Source organism: Dermacentor variabilis, chromosome 1 (assembly GCF_050947875.1).
Source record: "Dermacentor variabilis isolate Ectoservices chromosome 1, ASM5094787v1, whole genome shotgun sequence".
In the NCBI taxonomy this organism is placed as follows: Eukaryota; Metazoa; Arthropoda; class Arachnida; order Ixodida; family Ixodidae; genus Dermacentor; species Dermacentor variabilis.
In genome coordinates this window covers 257,306,733-257,323,939 of record NC_134568.1, presented here as the reverse complement: position 1 = coordinate 257,323,939, position 17,207 = coordinate 257,306,733, and the positions used below count along the sequence as shown (strand labels likewise).

The following is a 17,207-nucleotide window of genomic DNA, read 5'->3' as shown; positions in this document are numbered from 1 at the left end:
AAGAGGTGATGGGGTAAGCTTGGTAAAACAACGCCCGTGCTGCACAACACTAAACAAAAACCTATGAAGTGACTGTTCGATACATGTGAGCCAAGTGGGGTGTACATAAATGCTCAACAAACTATGCACTGTGAAAAAAAAAATCGAAGGAATAACAGCACTATGATTGCACTTCAATAAAGATTTTAACTGTGTGCATCTTGATGCAATACGCCGAGCCTCTAAAGTCAGCCACACACATCGGTCAATTTGTCTGCTAGCAGCCAGAGCTTCCAGAAAGCTGCCAGACAAAATTGTGTGCAGCATGATGGGCGGAGCATCAAAAAAAATTTAACATCCCGCTGCATGCTATGGTAGCCCACGAGTGGAAAAATATTTAAATGGCCCAACCACTATTTCTTTTTTCAAACTGGGCACAACCTCGAGAAGTTAGCATGCCCATTGTCCCGTCCCAGTTGACAGTGTGATGTGCCTTTACATTTGTCAACTATATAAACATGTGCACCACATTTTGCACAGGTAACCTTTGCAAGGCAACTTTGAGAGCCATGGCAGGATCTCTGGCATTTAAAACAATGTTGAAAGTTAGACACCTATGGCCCGACACGGGTTTTTACACAACCTGTTTCATTAGATTCTGGTTGCATGCTCGAGCAAGAGGTTTAGGTTTTCTTTGTTTTCATGCCTTCTCTTTATCCTCAGCATATTATGGTTGCTCCAATCTTCCATAATTTCTCCATCGGAGACATGCATAAGGTCATCTTATGAAATAAGACCCTTTAGTGGAACGCGATAGCATTAAAATACCCCTGACTGCTTCTCAGTTTTCCGGGCAACTGCAGCTTATGTAAGCGTAATGTTTGCTGGGAAACACTGGTGGCGAACGCTATGCATGAAGGCGATATTTCTAGTAGAAATGCAGCCTCTTGCATGGGCAGATCCCGAAGGTAGTGCAGAGCCATGCTAAAAAATTACATAATTTTCAGGTTTCTGTTATTGTTTCATACTTTCAAATATTTAAGTCTGAAAAGATTTAACATAAACTGTCAGTGTTTTGTTTCATGACATTTGTTTGTAGGCTGTCAATCTCAAACTTCCCAAGAATAACTCTCAGAAATGTTAAGACAAGGAAGGTATGAGCAACTTTAGTGATAGAATGGCGTGTCATATGTGATAGATCTATGTGTCATATGTCATATGGTCATATGTGATACGTGATCATGTGTGATAGAACCGCATGTCATATAGCAAGGTGTGGCATATACATATACCTAAATATATATGAAAATTTTCACTCAGGGACAACTCCGCCGATGCCGACACCAGATTTTCTGCGACACGGGGCCCTTCACGCCAACATGTTAAAAATAACTGTTGGTGCATCCTCTTTCCTGGGGGTAAACAAGAAGTTTGGGGAAAGAGCTCCCCTACATTTATTGTGCTTTTCAAGCAGAAAAAGCCAGCCACACACCACAGAATCCAACATAAGGACACAGCATGACATGTAAGTTATGCCAGTTGCATATTCCCGCTATAACTGTGCTATAATAAAGATTGGTTATTCCATATGAGGTAAACCCTAGCCCGAAGAAAATTTGGATTGAGAAGAAGAAACCAGGGCAGGACAGGTAGCAAAGTAGAGATGAAAGTAAAAAGGTAAAGAGGGACAGGAAAAGGTACCTGCCAGTTTCACCTGTCAAGCCATTCCGGGGAAGCGGTATGGGAGAAGCAGAGGACATGGTAAAGTGCTGCCTCCACTGAGCTGCCTCATTGGCCCAAACATTCGACATCAGCTCAACTACAAGACCCCTTTTCCCCCGGATGCAGCTGTGCCATGACTGGCTCGGTGCGAGGCAGTCTACATGCTCAAGTAGCACAGGAGCCACAGGAATCGGAAAGCCACAGGGGTGAATGGCCTTCAGCACTATGGCAGCACAATGTGAAGGCACATTGTGCTACTGGAGAAGGACTCCTTTTTCAAGTACATCATGCCACTGAGCCTTTATGGCATCCTGCACACCATTAATCAGGAATGCGTAACATTCCTTCTGTGGTGGACTACCCTCTCTAGAAGAAATTCCTGAACAGCACAACCACTAGGAACACCAGAAGACTGTTCTCATCACTTTTCCTGATGATAGAACAGACAAGGCAATCCTCAATGCTGAAGCACAAAGATGGTTCAATTGTTTTAACAGTGGTTTACATAAACCTGGGGCTGTAAGTGGTGCAACCAGTCACATACCATGCAAGGGAGTTTGCAGGTTATTACCCAGGGCCATCTCTTGATGCTGTGTGCCTCGTGCATACTGAGCTGTCGTCTTTGAATATTACTGTCAGCTCCAAAGTTGTCTGGGCAAACGGTTGCTATCTGCCGTCATATGATCTTGCAAGCGGCTGATATTTCCTAGTGTGCTTACATCAAAAGCCTAGCACATGGTAATTATCTGTGATGCTTTTTCATGCTTGCTCAAGTCACTTATTTACTGGGTTGCAGGAAAGACCCTTTCTCAAATTGCTTCTACCATAACCTGATGGATCCCCGATGTAGATAGCCCATCAGGACAAGAACTCAATCACTGCATAAGCTTTGAAGTACAACCTTCTCATTTGCCTCTGTGCATCGCTACCTAATGGCAGCCCTTGCAACCAACGTGTGCACCATGCACATACAAATTTTTATGGCATGACCATAGAAGGCACCCCTCAGCCATAAAGAAAAATTTCAGTGTGCAGGGGTGGGAAAGTCCTTCGAGCCAGGCAGTGGAACTGAACGGAGACAGTGCTGTTCAGACAATTGCAAATTGGTTCCTTACCCACCCCAGTGTTAATGACTCATCTATACCCGAAATTATATGTGAGTGATGTGTGCCGCGTGTGCCAGCGGGAGAGGGCCACCATGAGGCACATCCTATGGCATTGCACCAAGTTCCCCGACGAAGCTTCGACAAGTACAATGATTCCGCCGCGACTCGCGGCTGCGACGGAATGCTACGACCACGAAAGCCAAACCTGGGCCGTCCAGCAGGTCTCGGCGGCTCTTGAAAGACAAAGGCCGAGCAAAAACGACGGAACGTTGCCCCTCAGGGCGACCGACCGCGGGAGTAACACATGCTGGAGTTGAGTAGAGACCACCCGCTGAGAAGACGTCAGGGCCCGCGTCATGGCGCCATTTATTCATGGTGTCGTTCTGCAGGCGACTACATGAAGTTGTTTCTCTCTCTCTCTCTCTCAGTGTGCAGTTTTCTGCTTTAGGCAGAGGACTTATGAGACAACCTTTGTAATTGCCAGAGGTGCCTGCTGCATTTTGCATGTCCAACATAGAGAGGGTTCCTCCTCTACAGTGACTCATATGTCCAACATAAATTTGAACATACAGTACTCCAAAAATGAAGCCATCTCGAAGCTTTTTGTTCATGCACTACTGTAAATGTTAAACATTTGTTTTAACTGCAAAATTCTATCGCCTGTCAAGTGCTATTTGGGCACATCGGTGCATACTTAGGCAATGAAAGAGAGAGCACATTGTACAGGACGAAGAACAGTCAACATAATGCAGACAAATTTTTAAAGTTAGCTGCACATTCTCTTCTGTGCTTGGCAACACACACAGCATCTCTCACGCAGAATAAATGTCATCATGCAAGTCACCATTCATATGCAGTTTTTTTTTTTTGTCATGTACTAGCATAGTTTTCTGCACAACATGAGTCTGCCACCTGGCTTTTGGCACCAATCATGTTAAGTGAAATATCTAGTTTGTTCTGCACAAATGAGGTTTGTAAAAAAACAATTTCAACATTATAACACGTGTACAAACAAGCACATGTTTTGCATGCAGTTCACTTACTCGAATGTCTTTCACTTGTGTCTGCTGTAAATAAAATATCAGTGGTAATCTACTCAATTCAATTTAAACAACTTGGAAGACAATATATGAATATCAAGTTACTTTCTTTATCTACTTATTTCTCTCAGCCTGTATTTCTTTCTCATGGCCAGTACCATGTTTGTGGTTCACTATTTAACATAGTTGGGCATGAAGCAACTACTTTGCAGCCACAGCACCTGCTCTGGGACCTGCTATTAAATGTCCTGCTTCCATAATAGTAACCTCTGAAAAAATATGCTAATTCACTTCAGCAAGAAAAGGTACTCTAAACCGCAATATTTACACAAAAGAAAATGCAACTACATTACAATGATATAACCTATTCCCTCTTTATAGAGCATCTAGCTTATGAGAGCATGTGCTGTAGTTGCTTCTGTGCTCACACACTACCATAGGTTAAGCACAAATGAATTCTGTGCACTTATGATTGCTGTGTGTTTAAGTGTTGCAACGTACAAAAAATACCTTGGACCTAAAGGAATCTCCAAAAATTAACCCTGAACAGCAGTTTCAAAAGTTCTCGCTATACACACTGGCGAAAACGTGCAATAATGCAGAACAAAGGTCCCACTGTTGCACTTCACTGAGCCTAATAACAAAAAATTATCATGCAACATCAGTTTTGATGCAGATTCATTGTTTTCCATGCATATCAAATTATGATGCAGCTGTGAACAACTGCCAAAGAATGAAACAAGTGCTTTGAAAACAGTTCTGATCAAAACCATTCGACTTTAGAAGTTAACCCACTGTTAATTTTTTTTTCTTTTTTTTTTTGCAATTTGCAGGTCCAATCGATTTGCCTGCACCACTGTGAACCAGTACACGGCAGTTCACAAGAAGTTCAGAAATTGTGCAGCTTAATTTCTGCGATGCAGGCACAGCGCGACACTCTAAACGAATGCCAAAGTGCAGATGCGGTGCAGGCGTTATGTCCGACTAAGATGCACGGAATGCGTATGTTTACGCGGTCCTGCACTGCAGGCATGATCGGCTACTGGGGCGTAAATACACACCACACTTGAGTAGACCCATAAGAAGTGCGTAAGCTGGGTTTTAACAGCGCTCGTGCCTGTGTTCTGCGCCGTCTGCTACGCTGCTACTTCGCACTTGTACGTCTGCACCAAGACAGCACCGACAGTGGAGTGGACGCAGCAAAATCATGAACCAGCTCTGCACCTTTTGAAACGAAAGGCATGGTTCAGCGGATGCCATTGCTGCACCACTGAAACAAATGGTAGGGTGCAGCGCCTCGTGAACTGGTTCAGGTGGTGCAGACAAATCGAACATATCTTTGCATTACTTTGAATCAAATTTTAAAGAATTTAATCATGAGGTTTTACATGCCAAAACCACTTTCAGATTACGAGGCACGCCGTAGTGTGGGACTCCGGAAATTTCAACCACCTGGGGTTCTTTAACGTGCACCTAAATCTAAGTACATGAGTGTTTTCGCATTTCGCCCCATCGAAATGCAGCCGCCGTGGCCGAGATTCGATCCCACGACCTCGCGCTTAGCAGCCCGACACCATAGCCACTAAGCAACCACGCACGGCGGGTTACTTTGAATCAAGTCCAGTACTGCAAATAAACCCATCATGGCTGGTTCGCCATATTTGATCATGAAGGCAATAATATCCTATGCTTAATATAGTTCAGAATTAAACATGTACAATGAACAGGCTTCCCTTATGCATACTTAAGTGCTGAGAACAACACAAAATGTACATTACCATAAAAATACTGCTTGAGAAAGAAATTTCTAAGGTTGAAGTGGCTTCAATCGTTTCATGCATTTCCTTTCTTCATATGGTCACTCTCCCTCACCAACATTCTAACTGGCATACAACACACCAAAAATTGGTAGATATACACATTGTGCACTTGGCTTCCCAACTATTGCATGCTTAATTTTCATGAAGTGATGCCTGTTATAAAATTATCAACAGAACACATCGTTCTAGCCATTTCCTTTTTTTTTTTTTTGCATGCACATTACAAACTTCAACAAGAGGCTTTCAAGACTATTCCATTTAAACTGCTATCATACATTTTTACACTACAGTGATTAGTGTTCAGAGTTCCAATTTCAAAATTTTTTAATTACATTAAAGCTGTATAGCATTTGCACTTGGATGCGTTTCTTGACAGCTAACCCCAACAAGTTCCATTCAAAGAACGCCATTTTTCTATTTAGAAAGAAAAAGCCCACAAAAGAACATTGTTAAACTCCAGCTGGTGCCAATAAGTTTAGCAAGTGCTATGCTTAAAGCTACACCAGAGTTATATTGTGTTAAGAAACAAGAAGTATGCAGCATCCATAAGGTCAATTAGTCAATAGCTATTCTTGATCTTAAATCCAGCACTTTTTGAAATTAGGTACAAGTTAAGCACTTGCAAATGTGCACCTTGCTACAAAAGTACAGTTTTGTACACCCAGGTAGGTGCAATTTAGAAAATGCCGCAAAAACAAACTTTAGAGTATGGGGTTTTACATGCCAAAACCACTTTCTGATTTTGAGGCACGCCGTAGTGGAGGACTCCGGAAATTTCGACCACACTTCTTTAACGTGCACCTAAAAGTACACGGGTGTTTTCGCATTTCGCCCCCATCGAAATGTGGCCGCCGTGGCCGGGATTCGATCCCGCGACCTCGTGCTTAGCAGCCTAACACCACAACCAAAAAACAAACTTTCTAAAATTGCATATTCATCAATCACACTTGTCAAAGGGCAGTAGCTCAACACTTCGTATGCGGTATTTAAACTAAACAAGGCATACCTTCAAGCAATTCCAACTCTCTGCGAGCAAGTATGGATGTGCAATGCAACTGCGATGCTGCAGTACAGAAAGCGTAAATACGCATTTGCCCTTCGCAATGGTAGTTCTAAACGATCCTATGCAGCTTATGGCCACAAGCGAGCCGAGCGGGCATTGGCAGCAACAGCGCGACAAAATTATCGGCCGAAACGATTACATTTTATCAGCTCGACTAGCAAAGATTGTCGAAGTCCTTGCACTTTCATACATTGTTCACAGACATCTACGTTGACGGTGCATTACAACTCGCTTAGGCACCCTTACGGGCGGCTAGCAGCAAGGTATAAGGCTCCCAAAATTAGTGAGTGTATAAATGCACAAAGATGAACTGACCAGGAGAATGCGGCAACCTTACCCAACGTGCTATAATCAAAATATGCCACATTAGTGAACAACGAGCGCTGGCGAAAGCCAACAAGCAGCTGCACGTAGGCTAACGATCGGGGCCCGATAATGGCATTAAAGGGAAACGCAATCAACCAGGTTTACAACGTTTTACATGACGTTATAGATATATGTGTCAAGTGTGGAAAACTACTATAAAAATATTGTCCTTTCGCTTCACCGCGAACAAGATAGGGACCAGAGCATGATTACCGGCTGAGAGCAGTAAAGTCCTTACTGCCACACGGAAAATATGCAAAGTTGCTGGAAAAAGAACAGTTAATATCAAGACGCGACTGCTTGAACTCGCTGGGTTCGGAAGGATCGTTCTACTTCAGTATATGGGGACAAAATGAAACAAGCAAGACGGAGCAACAGTGCGGCTTAGCGCGGCTTGCTCAACGAGGGTTCATACTGCAGCCCCAGGTTTACTTCGATGTCGCGATCGTAGGCCCAATTACACAGGTATAAATTCAATCAGTCAAACAGACAGACCATGCGTCGGCTGGAATGCCTCCAAAGCGAGCAAATATGTCAGGTGTTCCCAGACGTGATCCAGCAGCCAAGCGAAGCGAGCGACGGGAAGCCCTGTCCGGCATTCTCGCTTCCTAGCAGTGCATAAACCGCAGCACGCGTCCACGTCAAGGCACGAATCGGCACAGCATTCACAGCGGTCAACCTCTGATTAGTGTTAAGCCTAACGAGATCATTAGCGAGCTTGAGCTCGTCCAAAGCCGACCAGCGTCCGCGGACCTTTCCCGCTTTCGCTCGATACCACGACACTGACAACGAAGACTCCACGGGAGTTCACACTGACATTTCGTCAAAGCGGTCCTGGCCGCCCCTCCTCACCTTTCTCCTAGGCCAAGTGCTCACGAGCGACAAATACAAGACGCAGCTACAGCGCAATTATTTCCATAAATGCACGAGAACAATGACCACAAGTTTTCTTTGAACGCCATTTTAGGCCCATCTTCAGCTACCCAATTCATGATCACTTTGGCCAAATGATAATCGGCTCGGACTTACCCTCCAATTAAACCTAGATACCGAGCAATTTCGACCAATCGAGAGTGCTCGGTCTACACAGGCATAGTTAGCGAAACAAATGAAACACTTACCTTCGTAATTCTAGTGAAACAAACTACATTCGCAGGCGATTTTTGTGAAGTTTGAATCGCTTTGGTCGCTTACATTGTACATCTTGCTAGGACTAGCACGCCATGTTCCGCCGTCTCTGATTGGTCGACACAGAAATACTATAGAATGATTTTGTTTGCGGAAGTATCGTATTCGAGTTAAAAGCACTGCAAACTCACATTTGAAGGCTTGTCGGTCTTAGTTATTGAGAGTGACACGCACAAATCACATAATGAACGCACGAAACCAGTAAATGACAATTGTCATTTATTGGTGATCGCCCAATGAAAGACAAGCTCACACGACGGTCGCAAGCAAAGAGTTATGTTTTTCTTTCTATCCCCGGCATTGCGGCCAATGAGAGGTCGAAGATTTTCATAAACTCCCGGATGTAATATGCCCCAAAACACTGCTTCCCAAGAAGAACACTAGGGATCCCTGTCGTAGCGGCGACGTGATGAGCGCGGCCGGTGTGCACCTGGCGTCGAAGGCTGTCTAATATAAAAAATGCATCTGCGACGAGGCCAGCGAAAAAGCCTGTCGGCGTTGGATTGTCGTCCATTAGTGCCGTCACATCGCGAAGCCTGCCAGGTCGGATCTGGGCCATTGCGAGCTGTTGCGAGCGTTCTCTTTCATTTGAATGTCACTGTGTGCCAGACGTCTGCTACTCGGTTTTTGAGCGTAATTAACAGGCGCCTGCTGAGAGGCGAACTTATGATTTTAGAAAATTGTACCAGAGACAGCAGCACGCAAATAAATATTGCTTTGTGTCTTTTCCGTTGGCTTCCCTGTTGTGTGACTGTTCTTGGTTTAAAAAAAAAAAACGCGACAACGGGAACTGAAGAACCAAAAGACGTGTCCTTTCACCTGTGTCGCGCTGTTGAACGCAGTGTTACCAAGATGTCCCTACCAGCCGAGCTAAACTTGCTAATAACTGTTTCCGGTATGAAAATCTTGATTTTGGATGCCGTCGAAGTCGAAGAGCAGAGGTTTCCTGCCTACAGTACGAATAATCGCACGCTTGGACCTAGCTCGACATTTTCTTAGTCGGAATGATACCTTTGGTATCATTCCTTTTAACGCCCATTATACTTTGATGTCAAAACTGCCGCAGACCACGGTGTGGCTGATTGCCACCTTTAAAATTTTTGCGGTGCCATCCAGCAACCAGCAAAGAGCCTTTCAGTAAGACCACCATAGAATTCTGTTAAGTCAGCGCTTATCATTTATTGCAGTAAGCTAGAGGTAGCCAGGTCTAGATCTGTCACAGTAGCACCATATCAAAATCTGCACCTTACAATTGATACCGTAGCCTTAAAAAAATACCGTAGCCTGCGATTGCGCAGTGTGGACAACATGAAAGCTGCAAGATTACCTGAAGTTGTGCATATGAGGTTCTGTATTGCTGGTGTCGCGCTAATCCACATGCTTCCAAAATGTGCTAATTCAGGGCTATACCTTGAGGCAAAGAGACCAGGTGCATTTCGTCATTTCTTCCGTATAAGCTGTTCGTCAAAGCCAGCTTGCATTTCATGACAATGGAGAATGCATTAGCATGAACAAATGTTTTGTAGTACATGATTATTTATACAGATATATATATCTATATATACACACCTGCAAATGCCCTCACACACATTACGTCCAATTGGGTCAACATGAAATATGTAGGGCTTACTTAGCCATAATATTACCACCAAAATTTCGAACCGATTATGCTGAAACTTGAAAAAAAAAAAGACTACATAGCAACAAACAAAAATGTTGGCTTAGTGCATTTGCAGACATTTTCCCTGTATGGTTCGTTCATGTTAAATGGTCACATTTAATGTTCCATGTTCATGTTAAATGGTCAATGGACCCGACCTTATCCACGGGAGTTCTGGCATCCATGAATCTCTGCATCTGAATGTGCCAAGCAACGGCAATAACGATATAGCTCCTTATTTATGGGCAAGCGATATTTGTAGCCAAGTAGCCAATGATTTCGTTGTGAACATATATATATATATATATACTGTTTTTACAAATTGAAGATTAAAAATGCTGAGAGTTACATGCTTCTTAGCTCTGAAGCGCTGGCCTAGTGAAAAAAAAGGGGGGCTTACCACATCAACTAGAACTTGATTCCTCTTTCGAAAGGTCCTGGTTGGGACCCTTTCAGGACGCAGTTTGCAACTTTGTAAATAGAAAGGTATGTGCCAAAACAATTCTTTTAGCCTGAAGTCATTATTGAAGACAATACACTGCACTAATATGTTTCTATTTTGCTACATACACTGCAACAATTACAGCTGCACTGAAAATGTTACTGCTGCACTGAGCCTTTGTAGATGTTTGCATACACATTTTATGACTAGTGTTTTCTGGTCCTTTTCTGGTCCTTTATGGCCCACACAGGCTAGCATCAAGGCTATTGCCATTGTCATTACTAAGGTCCCACAGCAACATTAAAGTGTTTGTGAAAGCTGATGGAAAATGCTGAGAAAGCATTGCAGCAGCATAGCACAAAGCACATGATAGATATGCTATTGCAGCTCCAGAAGGCCTTGCTCCGACAGTATGGCTCTGGGCAGTTGAGCTGTGGCCAGAAGTGACAAATTATACACATGGATAGTTGGATACACTTTTATTAATATGTACAGTACCATCTGTTTTAATGTACAAAACAACACCTCACAGCAACTAACAGATTTCCAGCCTGCAACCACTTGCGCCCCTTTTATTTTCCTCAATGACATCAGGTCAAGACGTCACAGCACAGAAAGCTACACAGCTACTTCCCACACGTGTACAAAGGTAGTGTGAAACCAGCCACATTACGCAATGAAGAAATGGGAATTGAAACACGAACTGCACCATGAAGGTGGGCCACATGGAGAGTCAAAGGTATAAAAAAATAATAAAGGCTCGCACTTCAGAATTGCACAGAATGTTGGCTTACGCTCTTACACTTTTGCAGTAGGAATGATTCCAATTGCACTGAGATCGAAGTAACATTCTGACTAGGAACACTGAACTCTCCAAATTTGTGGGGGCAGCAAATGAAGCTAGATTTACCAGGAACTGGGTTTAAGCAGACTCTCTTGCCATGTGAAGCCCTAGTTGAGGCTGCCCTAAAATATAAATTCAGAGTGCTTTCATACATTTACAGTTGCACAATATTGTGGCTCATTTGCAAGCTTGCTTCGAGTGAGTCCATGAAGTAAAAGAGAAGTATGCAGGTGCAACAAAAAACTAGGCAGCAGCAGGCTTGCACAAAGCTAACTTCAATAAGTGTAATCCATTCACACCAACAAAAACTGCTGTGTTTCATTCTTGTTTGGCATAAATGTGTCTTCTGCCTCCAGTGATCAACAAATTACTTGCCACTTGTGTAAGCCTTCCACATACTCTTCACACACTGGAAAAGTAGCCATTAAAAGACCTACATCTGCAAAGACTGTACAAAGATGCAACCATGATAAAAGTCCAGTCTGAAGCCATAAATGCAGTACAAATAGTGTGCAGGGCTACATTCCATGCACTGGTAATATCGCGGGGAGTATGCTTCGTCAAGTATCGAACAATGCACTCGGAGAAGAAAAGGTTTACTACACGCCATCCTCTCTCCTTGCACCTCACAGAAATACTCCTATGCGATGTGCTTGCAATCTTTGGCACACTCATCGAAATCCAATTCTTCAAAATAATGGTCACTTATTTTCCACAACTGACAGCATCTGTACAACCACGTGATACAATGCCTTTCCAGCCTTCTTTTACCAACCAAAGTAAAGAAGTCTCTGCTCAGCCCAGCTAATGAATATCAGACGGATTAACATCTAAACATATCAATAACTAAATACACACCTGCAGCCATACACATCACTCCGTTTTGGAGCTCAAACGTAAAATCTTTCCACTCACAGGTAAAAAGCAAGCAATGCATCGCTAGATGCATGAACCAACACAAAGATCTATCACCAAATTCCATGCAAGTGTTTGGGAGTGCTTCAAAGATGCAATAGTTCAAAGTTCAGGACCTCACAAGCTGGTTGCAAGTGTGTTACTTAAAAGTGACGCTTGTAGTCGTCACTTTGACGTTGAAGGAAGTGCGTATTCCTTGAATTGATATCAACTAGTCACTGGTAGCCTGCCACCAAACAATGCCAAAAATTATTGTAGGTATGTCTGGGTGTGCCAGCTTTACAACTCAGACACAGTCAAGATAAAACCAAGAGAGCTGAAGGCCCCTTAAAAATATAGTTAAACCTCCATAATCTACACAGTTCTTACTACACTTGGCTTCCTTCTTGATGCACTGCACATATTTGAATACAATAAAAAAAAAAAAGTCTGGCTATGCCACACTTCACACAGATGTCAAGCAAAGTACATTCTAATTTACCACTCATAACAAAAGACCACTAGAGCATTCCGCAGTACTTAAAAGCTTTAACACTTGTTTAATGTACAGAAATAATTCAGCAGTAGTTTCTCTCAAAATTTGTGACCAGAAACAATCTATGCACTTGGTTTTCACAACAATTAAAGTCGCATTAAAAATGAGAGGCAGTTTGAAAGTAACACTGACCAATAAAACCACTGTGAATGAAAACTGAGGGAACAAAGTTCAACTCCTTGAATAGCCACAATGTTCCAAACCTCAAGTGTCCGTAGTTTTTAACTTCTGCTTTCTTAATTTCTCACACGCACTACCTTTTAAGTTTTCAACACTAATATTTTATGTAAAGGGCGAGTTTCCACTTGGAAAGAAGTTGGCTTGGACATGACTTATGCACTTTTCATCAGCATTAAGAGCACTGGCGAGAAAAGCAAACTTACGCTTGTGATATGAACACAACACAATATTAATTGAAAAGCTTGAAATTCACTCACTTAAAACTAAATTTTTAATAAGTTGTGGCATCTAGCAATCAATGCAAAATATCCATCTCACAGAAATTAAAGTACCATGCTTCTACTAAATATTTGCAAACTTGGTTCTCCTGCCAACTAACTTCAATGGATTCACTGTACTGCTCTGAAAGTGATGGAGCATGCATGCAACAGCACAAGTGAACAGCAAGCCTGGCTGCACAATGGTGGTCACCCAAACTGTTCAAAGATGATGAAAACACCATGTGTGATTTTACTGTTGCATATAGTGTCAAGCTTCTCCATCATTGTAACAGAAGTGACAAATAGAAGCATTCTCTCAATCTGGTTCTTGCTTTCAGAATGAATTGACGGTGGGGAAGAGCCACAACAAAATCGAAGCATAAAATAGCAATGAAGCTTCCTTGCTGAATAAAATCTACAATTAACTAGCACAGATCATAAGATGCATGCTCGAGCGGTAGTGCGAGAGCAAGTCTTTGCATCAAACCGCAATAACATGGAAGAAGATATTTAAGGATGTGATGAACATGGCTTCACTGAATTGTCTACAATAACATGCGAACACTGCCATGGAGTTTGTGCATTTGTGTGGTGGCCTGAACGTTGCAGAAGCATACCGAGCTGTCTCTGAAATCACCAATGCATGTCTGCTGGTAATACCTGCTATGGGAAGAAGTGTATGAAATATTAGAGCAGAACCTGCAATGGCCTGAGCAGTGCTTTGCTGTGGTGCATAAAACGGAAGACAAGGCTACAAGCTCTATTGTTCAGCTAAGGTCGATAGACCGCAAAACCACAAATATGTATGAAGAAATTGCTCAGAATTCTTTTGAATTCTAAAGCCACCAACTACTGGTAACAAAAATAGATACTTCATTACACACAGTACAAGAAAAATTCATTGTTTTAGTTCATTTAAGCCTAATGTCAAGTTTAGCTGATGTGAGGATCAATGCTAATCTTTAATTGTTATAAAACTATCTTGAGAAAGCATGGCTTACTTGCAAAATATATATGTTGTATCATAAATGTTGACTCGCTGATCTGCACATTGCCGCCCAAGATTTTTTTCATTCGTGCTAGGCTTCCCCATAAATATGCTCATTAAAGACAATAATTTTAAGAAAGCATCAAAGGAAATGCAGTTGGTTGAGAATGCTAAAGTGACAGTTATTGGCACAAAATGCATGCTTTATCACCTTACCCTGTTTATGACTGCATTTGGGAACAACGCTGTAGCTGTAAGAAACTTGCGATGCAAACACATATTCTTTGTTTTACTGAAACACAGGACACCCTGTATTGTGTGTATGCTATTAAATATTATATATATATATATATATATATATATATATATATATATAGTTTGTGTTTTTGTGTGTGTGTAAAAAGGTAAACATGAGACTAACAATAGTAAGAATTCTACTACTAAGATATAAATTCAATGTAGCACACTCAGCTTACTGCAACAAACCTTAGCATTACGCAAATTTCAATAAATTTGATTTTAACACATACTACTATATTTTAGAAAGTGCTGCAACATCAGTGTGCTACGCTTTTGCAAGTGCAAGCGCAATGTGTCTACCACTAAATAGTGGGCTTCTGAGATGCCACTTGAGCACGTCCAGACAGGGCCACCCAGGTTACCTCTTAGCCTGCATCACAACCACCTTCAGGTCGTTGGCCAAGTGCGACACATCAACAATACTGTCCACCATTTCCTGCACAGCTGCCACAGATGGAAACTGCAAGGCTGCTTTCTTAGTGCTATTGATGAGCACCTTCAAAGCTTCACACAGGTTACTTGAGCACTGCAAAACTTTGTTCTTAATGTCCACATTCACGATATTCCGATACACTGTGTCCCCCATGTACACAAGCTTATGAGCACTGATCACGACAAATTTACTGTGTCCAATGAACACCTTTGGAGGCTGATTGTTCTCAATAGTAGCCAAGAAGGCATCAATGGCATTAGTCAGAAATAGAATGTGGGTGTCAATCTGGGCACCATAAAAGTTGAGGATCTGAACGTCATTTTGGTCCAAGCCAGGCATGCCAGTGAGAGATTGTGGTTCTTGCACTATGCCTTCAACAATGAGCTGCGACTGCTGCAACAATTTGTCAAAAGACTGGCTCAGCTCAGCCGGCAATGCAGCCTTGATCTCCTCATTCTCACGCTCCACTGATGCCTTGGATTCAAGGTTCACATAGTCGTAATCGCTGGCCCACTGGTCATCCTCTTTCCTAGGGGGCACTGGTAGAGGCCTCTCCTGCGAAGTCCTCCCAGACTCACTGATGAGGGGAGACTTCTTGAAGATGAGCGTCGAGTTCCCCTGTATTGTGGATGCCACTTGCTGGATATCCTCTGTCAGCCCCCGGGCACAGGCAATCAGCTGGTCCAGCTCATCAGGGCCAGCTTCTCGCGACATACACAGCTGCCAACCTTTGTCATCCAAGGCCTGGGTAGTTGCCACCACCACTTGATATGAGTCGAGTAATGGCTTTGTCAATCGGCCCAACTTTTGATACAGCTTTCGGTCCTCTACATGGGAAGCATTGGCAAGGGCACCTTGTGCAAAGTTGAGAAACTCTTTCAAAGAAGTTCTTAGCTTGTGGCAGCTTGTCTTGATGTCATAGAGTCGACTCTCTGCAGTGACACTTTCCTGTCGCTTTAGTGTGGAATGAGTGAGTGAGAACAGCTTCCCTATTGCACTTGTCAACTCCTGCTGGACTTTAACCAGAACCTCGAGAGCTGCATCACGCTCTAGGTGGAGCTCCTTGAGGTCTCCAACGGTCTCATAATCACGTGAGCCATGTGAGTCACTACTAGATGAGGAATGTCGCCTGGAAGCATCAGTTTCATCCATCATCGGCGGTGGAAGCGGGGCATCACGTGTTACCTGCAGCGTAGCATAAAGTAGAGGAACAAGGACATTGAGCTTCTGGCACTGCCACACAAGCAGATCCAGACCACAGCTGCTCGAAGAAATTCAGAAGCTGTGCCTTGTCTTACAAACTGTGTACCTTCAAACTGAAGAGCATGCATACCTTAAGCAAAGCTAAGATCAGATAACATACAATGCCATGGATATATATATATGGAAAGAAGCGACTAAAGCTTGTGTACAGTGTGGTCCACTTTTAAAAAGAACAGTCTTATGTGCGGCTCTCACATTACTGGCACCCTACTGCAATTGTCACCTGTAGGAAGAGGAGAAAAAAACTTTATTTTGAAAAGAAATCTGGGACCTCCTAGGCCCCCTGGGTCCTCGCACGACCCCACCGCACTCAAACGTTCATGTTTAACATATCCATGCTGTGTCAATGCACTGCACAGGTGTGTAGAAAAGTGCTAGCACCACCAAGTCATCTGCTGCAAACCTGTGTAATTGTACAATTACCATAAAGAAAAATTTAGGTGCGCTCTGCACTCACGTGTTCCTTTTAACAGTGGACAATACTGTAAATATCATGATGAAGCTTCGGTACAAATTTGAACTGCTGGCACCTGATTGATCAAAACATGTACAGTTTTTGTAGTGAATCAGTAATCAACCCATTGCACATATTGTAATGAAATGACAAACACATATAAGGAAGAAGAAAAAAAAAACTCCCCTGAATCAATTAAAGCTGACAGGCGCCCATGTCTTAATATGATTACTGAAAGAGTGCTGAATTTTTGTCACTTATCTCATAACAGTTGTAAGGCAGTTCCAGCAGTGATCCACACTGCCTTGCCAATGCACATTTTCAAAAGAATTTTCTCAATGAAAGTTGTAAGCGGGTATGCAGTCAATTGGAATTATGCTTTAAAGATATTACAAACAAGTGTGCCTGACATAGTACTGTCGAACAAATGTAAACGATGTTACCAGCACTGATACAATGGAACAATGATACAACAGAACAAAGGTTCCGTGGAACAATAGCACAATATGGAACAATGGTACAATGGTCATAATTTACATTCAACTGACAAAATATTTCTAGACAACTCTGCAGGAACTATCTGGAATGCTGCACAATACAAAACATTTCTCTAGCACAGAAAATTACATTTGTATTTTCTACTGCATTT

General features: G+C 42.7%; 2 protein-coding genes across 17 annotated transcripts in view; both read right to left on the bottom strand.

The window, feature by feature from the left end:
- Nucleotides 1-8,659, bottom strand: part of kis (chromodomain helicase DNA binding protein kismet) — a 209,878-nt gene extending 201,219 nt beyond the window's left edge. For 5 of the 13 annotated variants that reach the window (XM_075673528.1, XM_075673533.1, XM_075673535.1 and 2 more), the window contains exon 1: nucleotides 8,218-8,399. The gene's annotated coding sequence lies outside the window, so the exon portion shown is untranslated. The other 8 variants (XM_075673536.1, XM_075673539.1, XM_075673537.1 and 5 more) reach the window with 5 other exon arrangements.
- A 2,191-nt stretch (nucleotides 8,660-10,850) lies between these two features.
- Nucleotides 10,851-17,207, bottom strand: part of p130CAS (Serine_rich_CAS and FAT-like_CAS_C domain-containing protein p130CAS) — a 105,893-nt gene continuing 99,536 nt past the window's right edge. For all 4 annotated transcript variants that reach the window (XM_075673525.1, XM_075673524.1, XM_075673526.1 and 1 more), the window contains exon 7: nucleotides 10,851-16,026. In XM_075673525.1, the coding sequence (XP_075529640.1) occupies nucleotides 14,767-16,026 (1,260 nt within the window). In that variant the 3' untranslated portion in view covers nucleotides 10,851-14,766. The remainder of the gene's footprint in view (nucleotides 16,027-17,207) is intronic.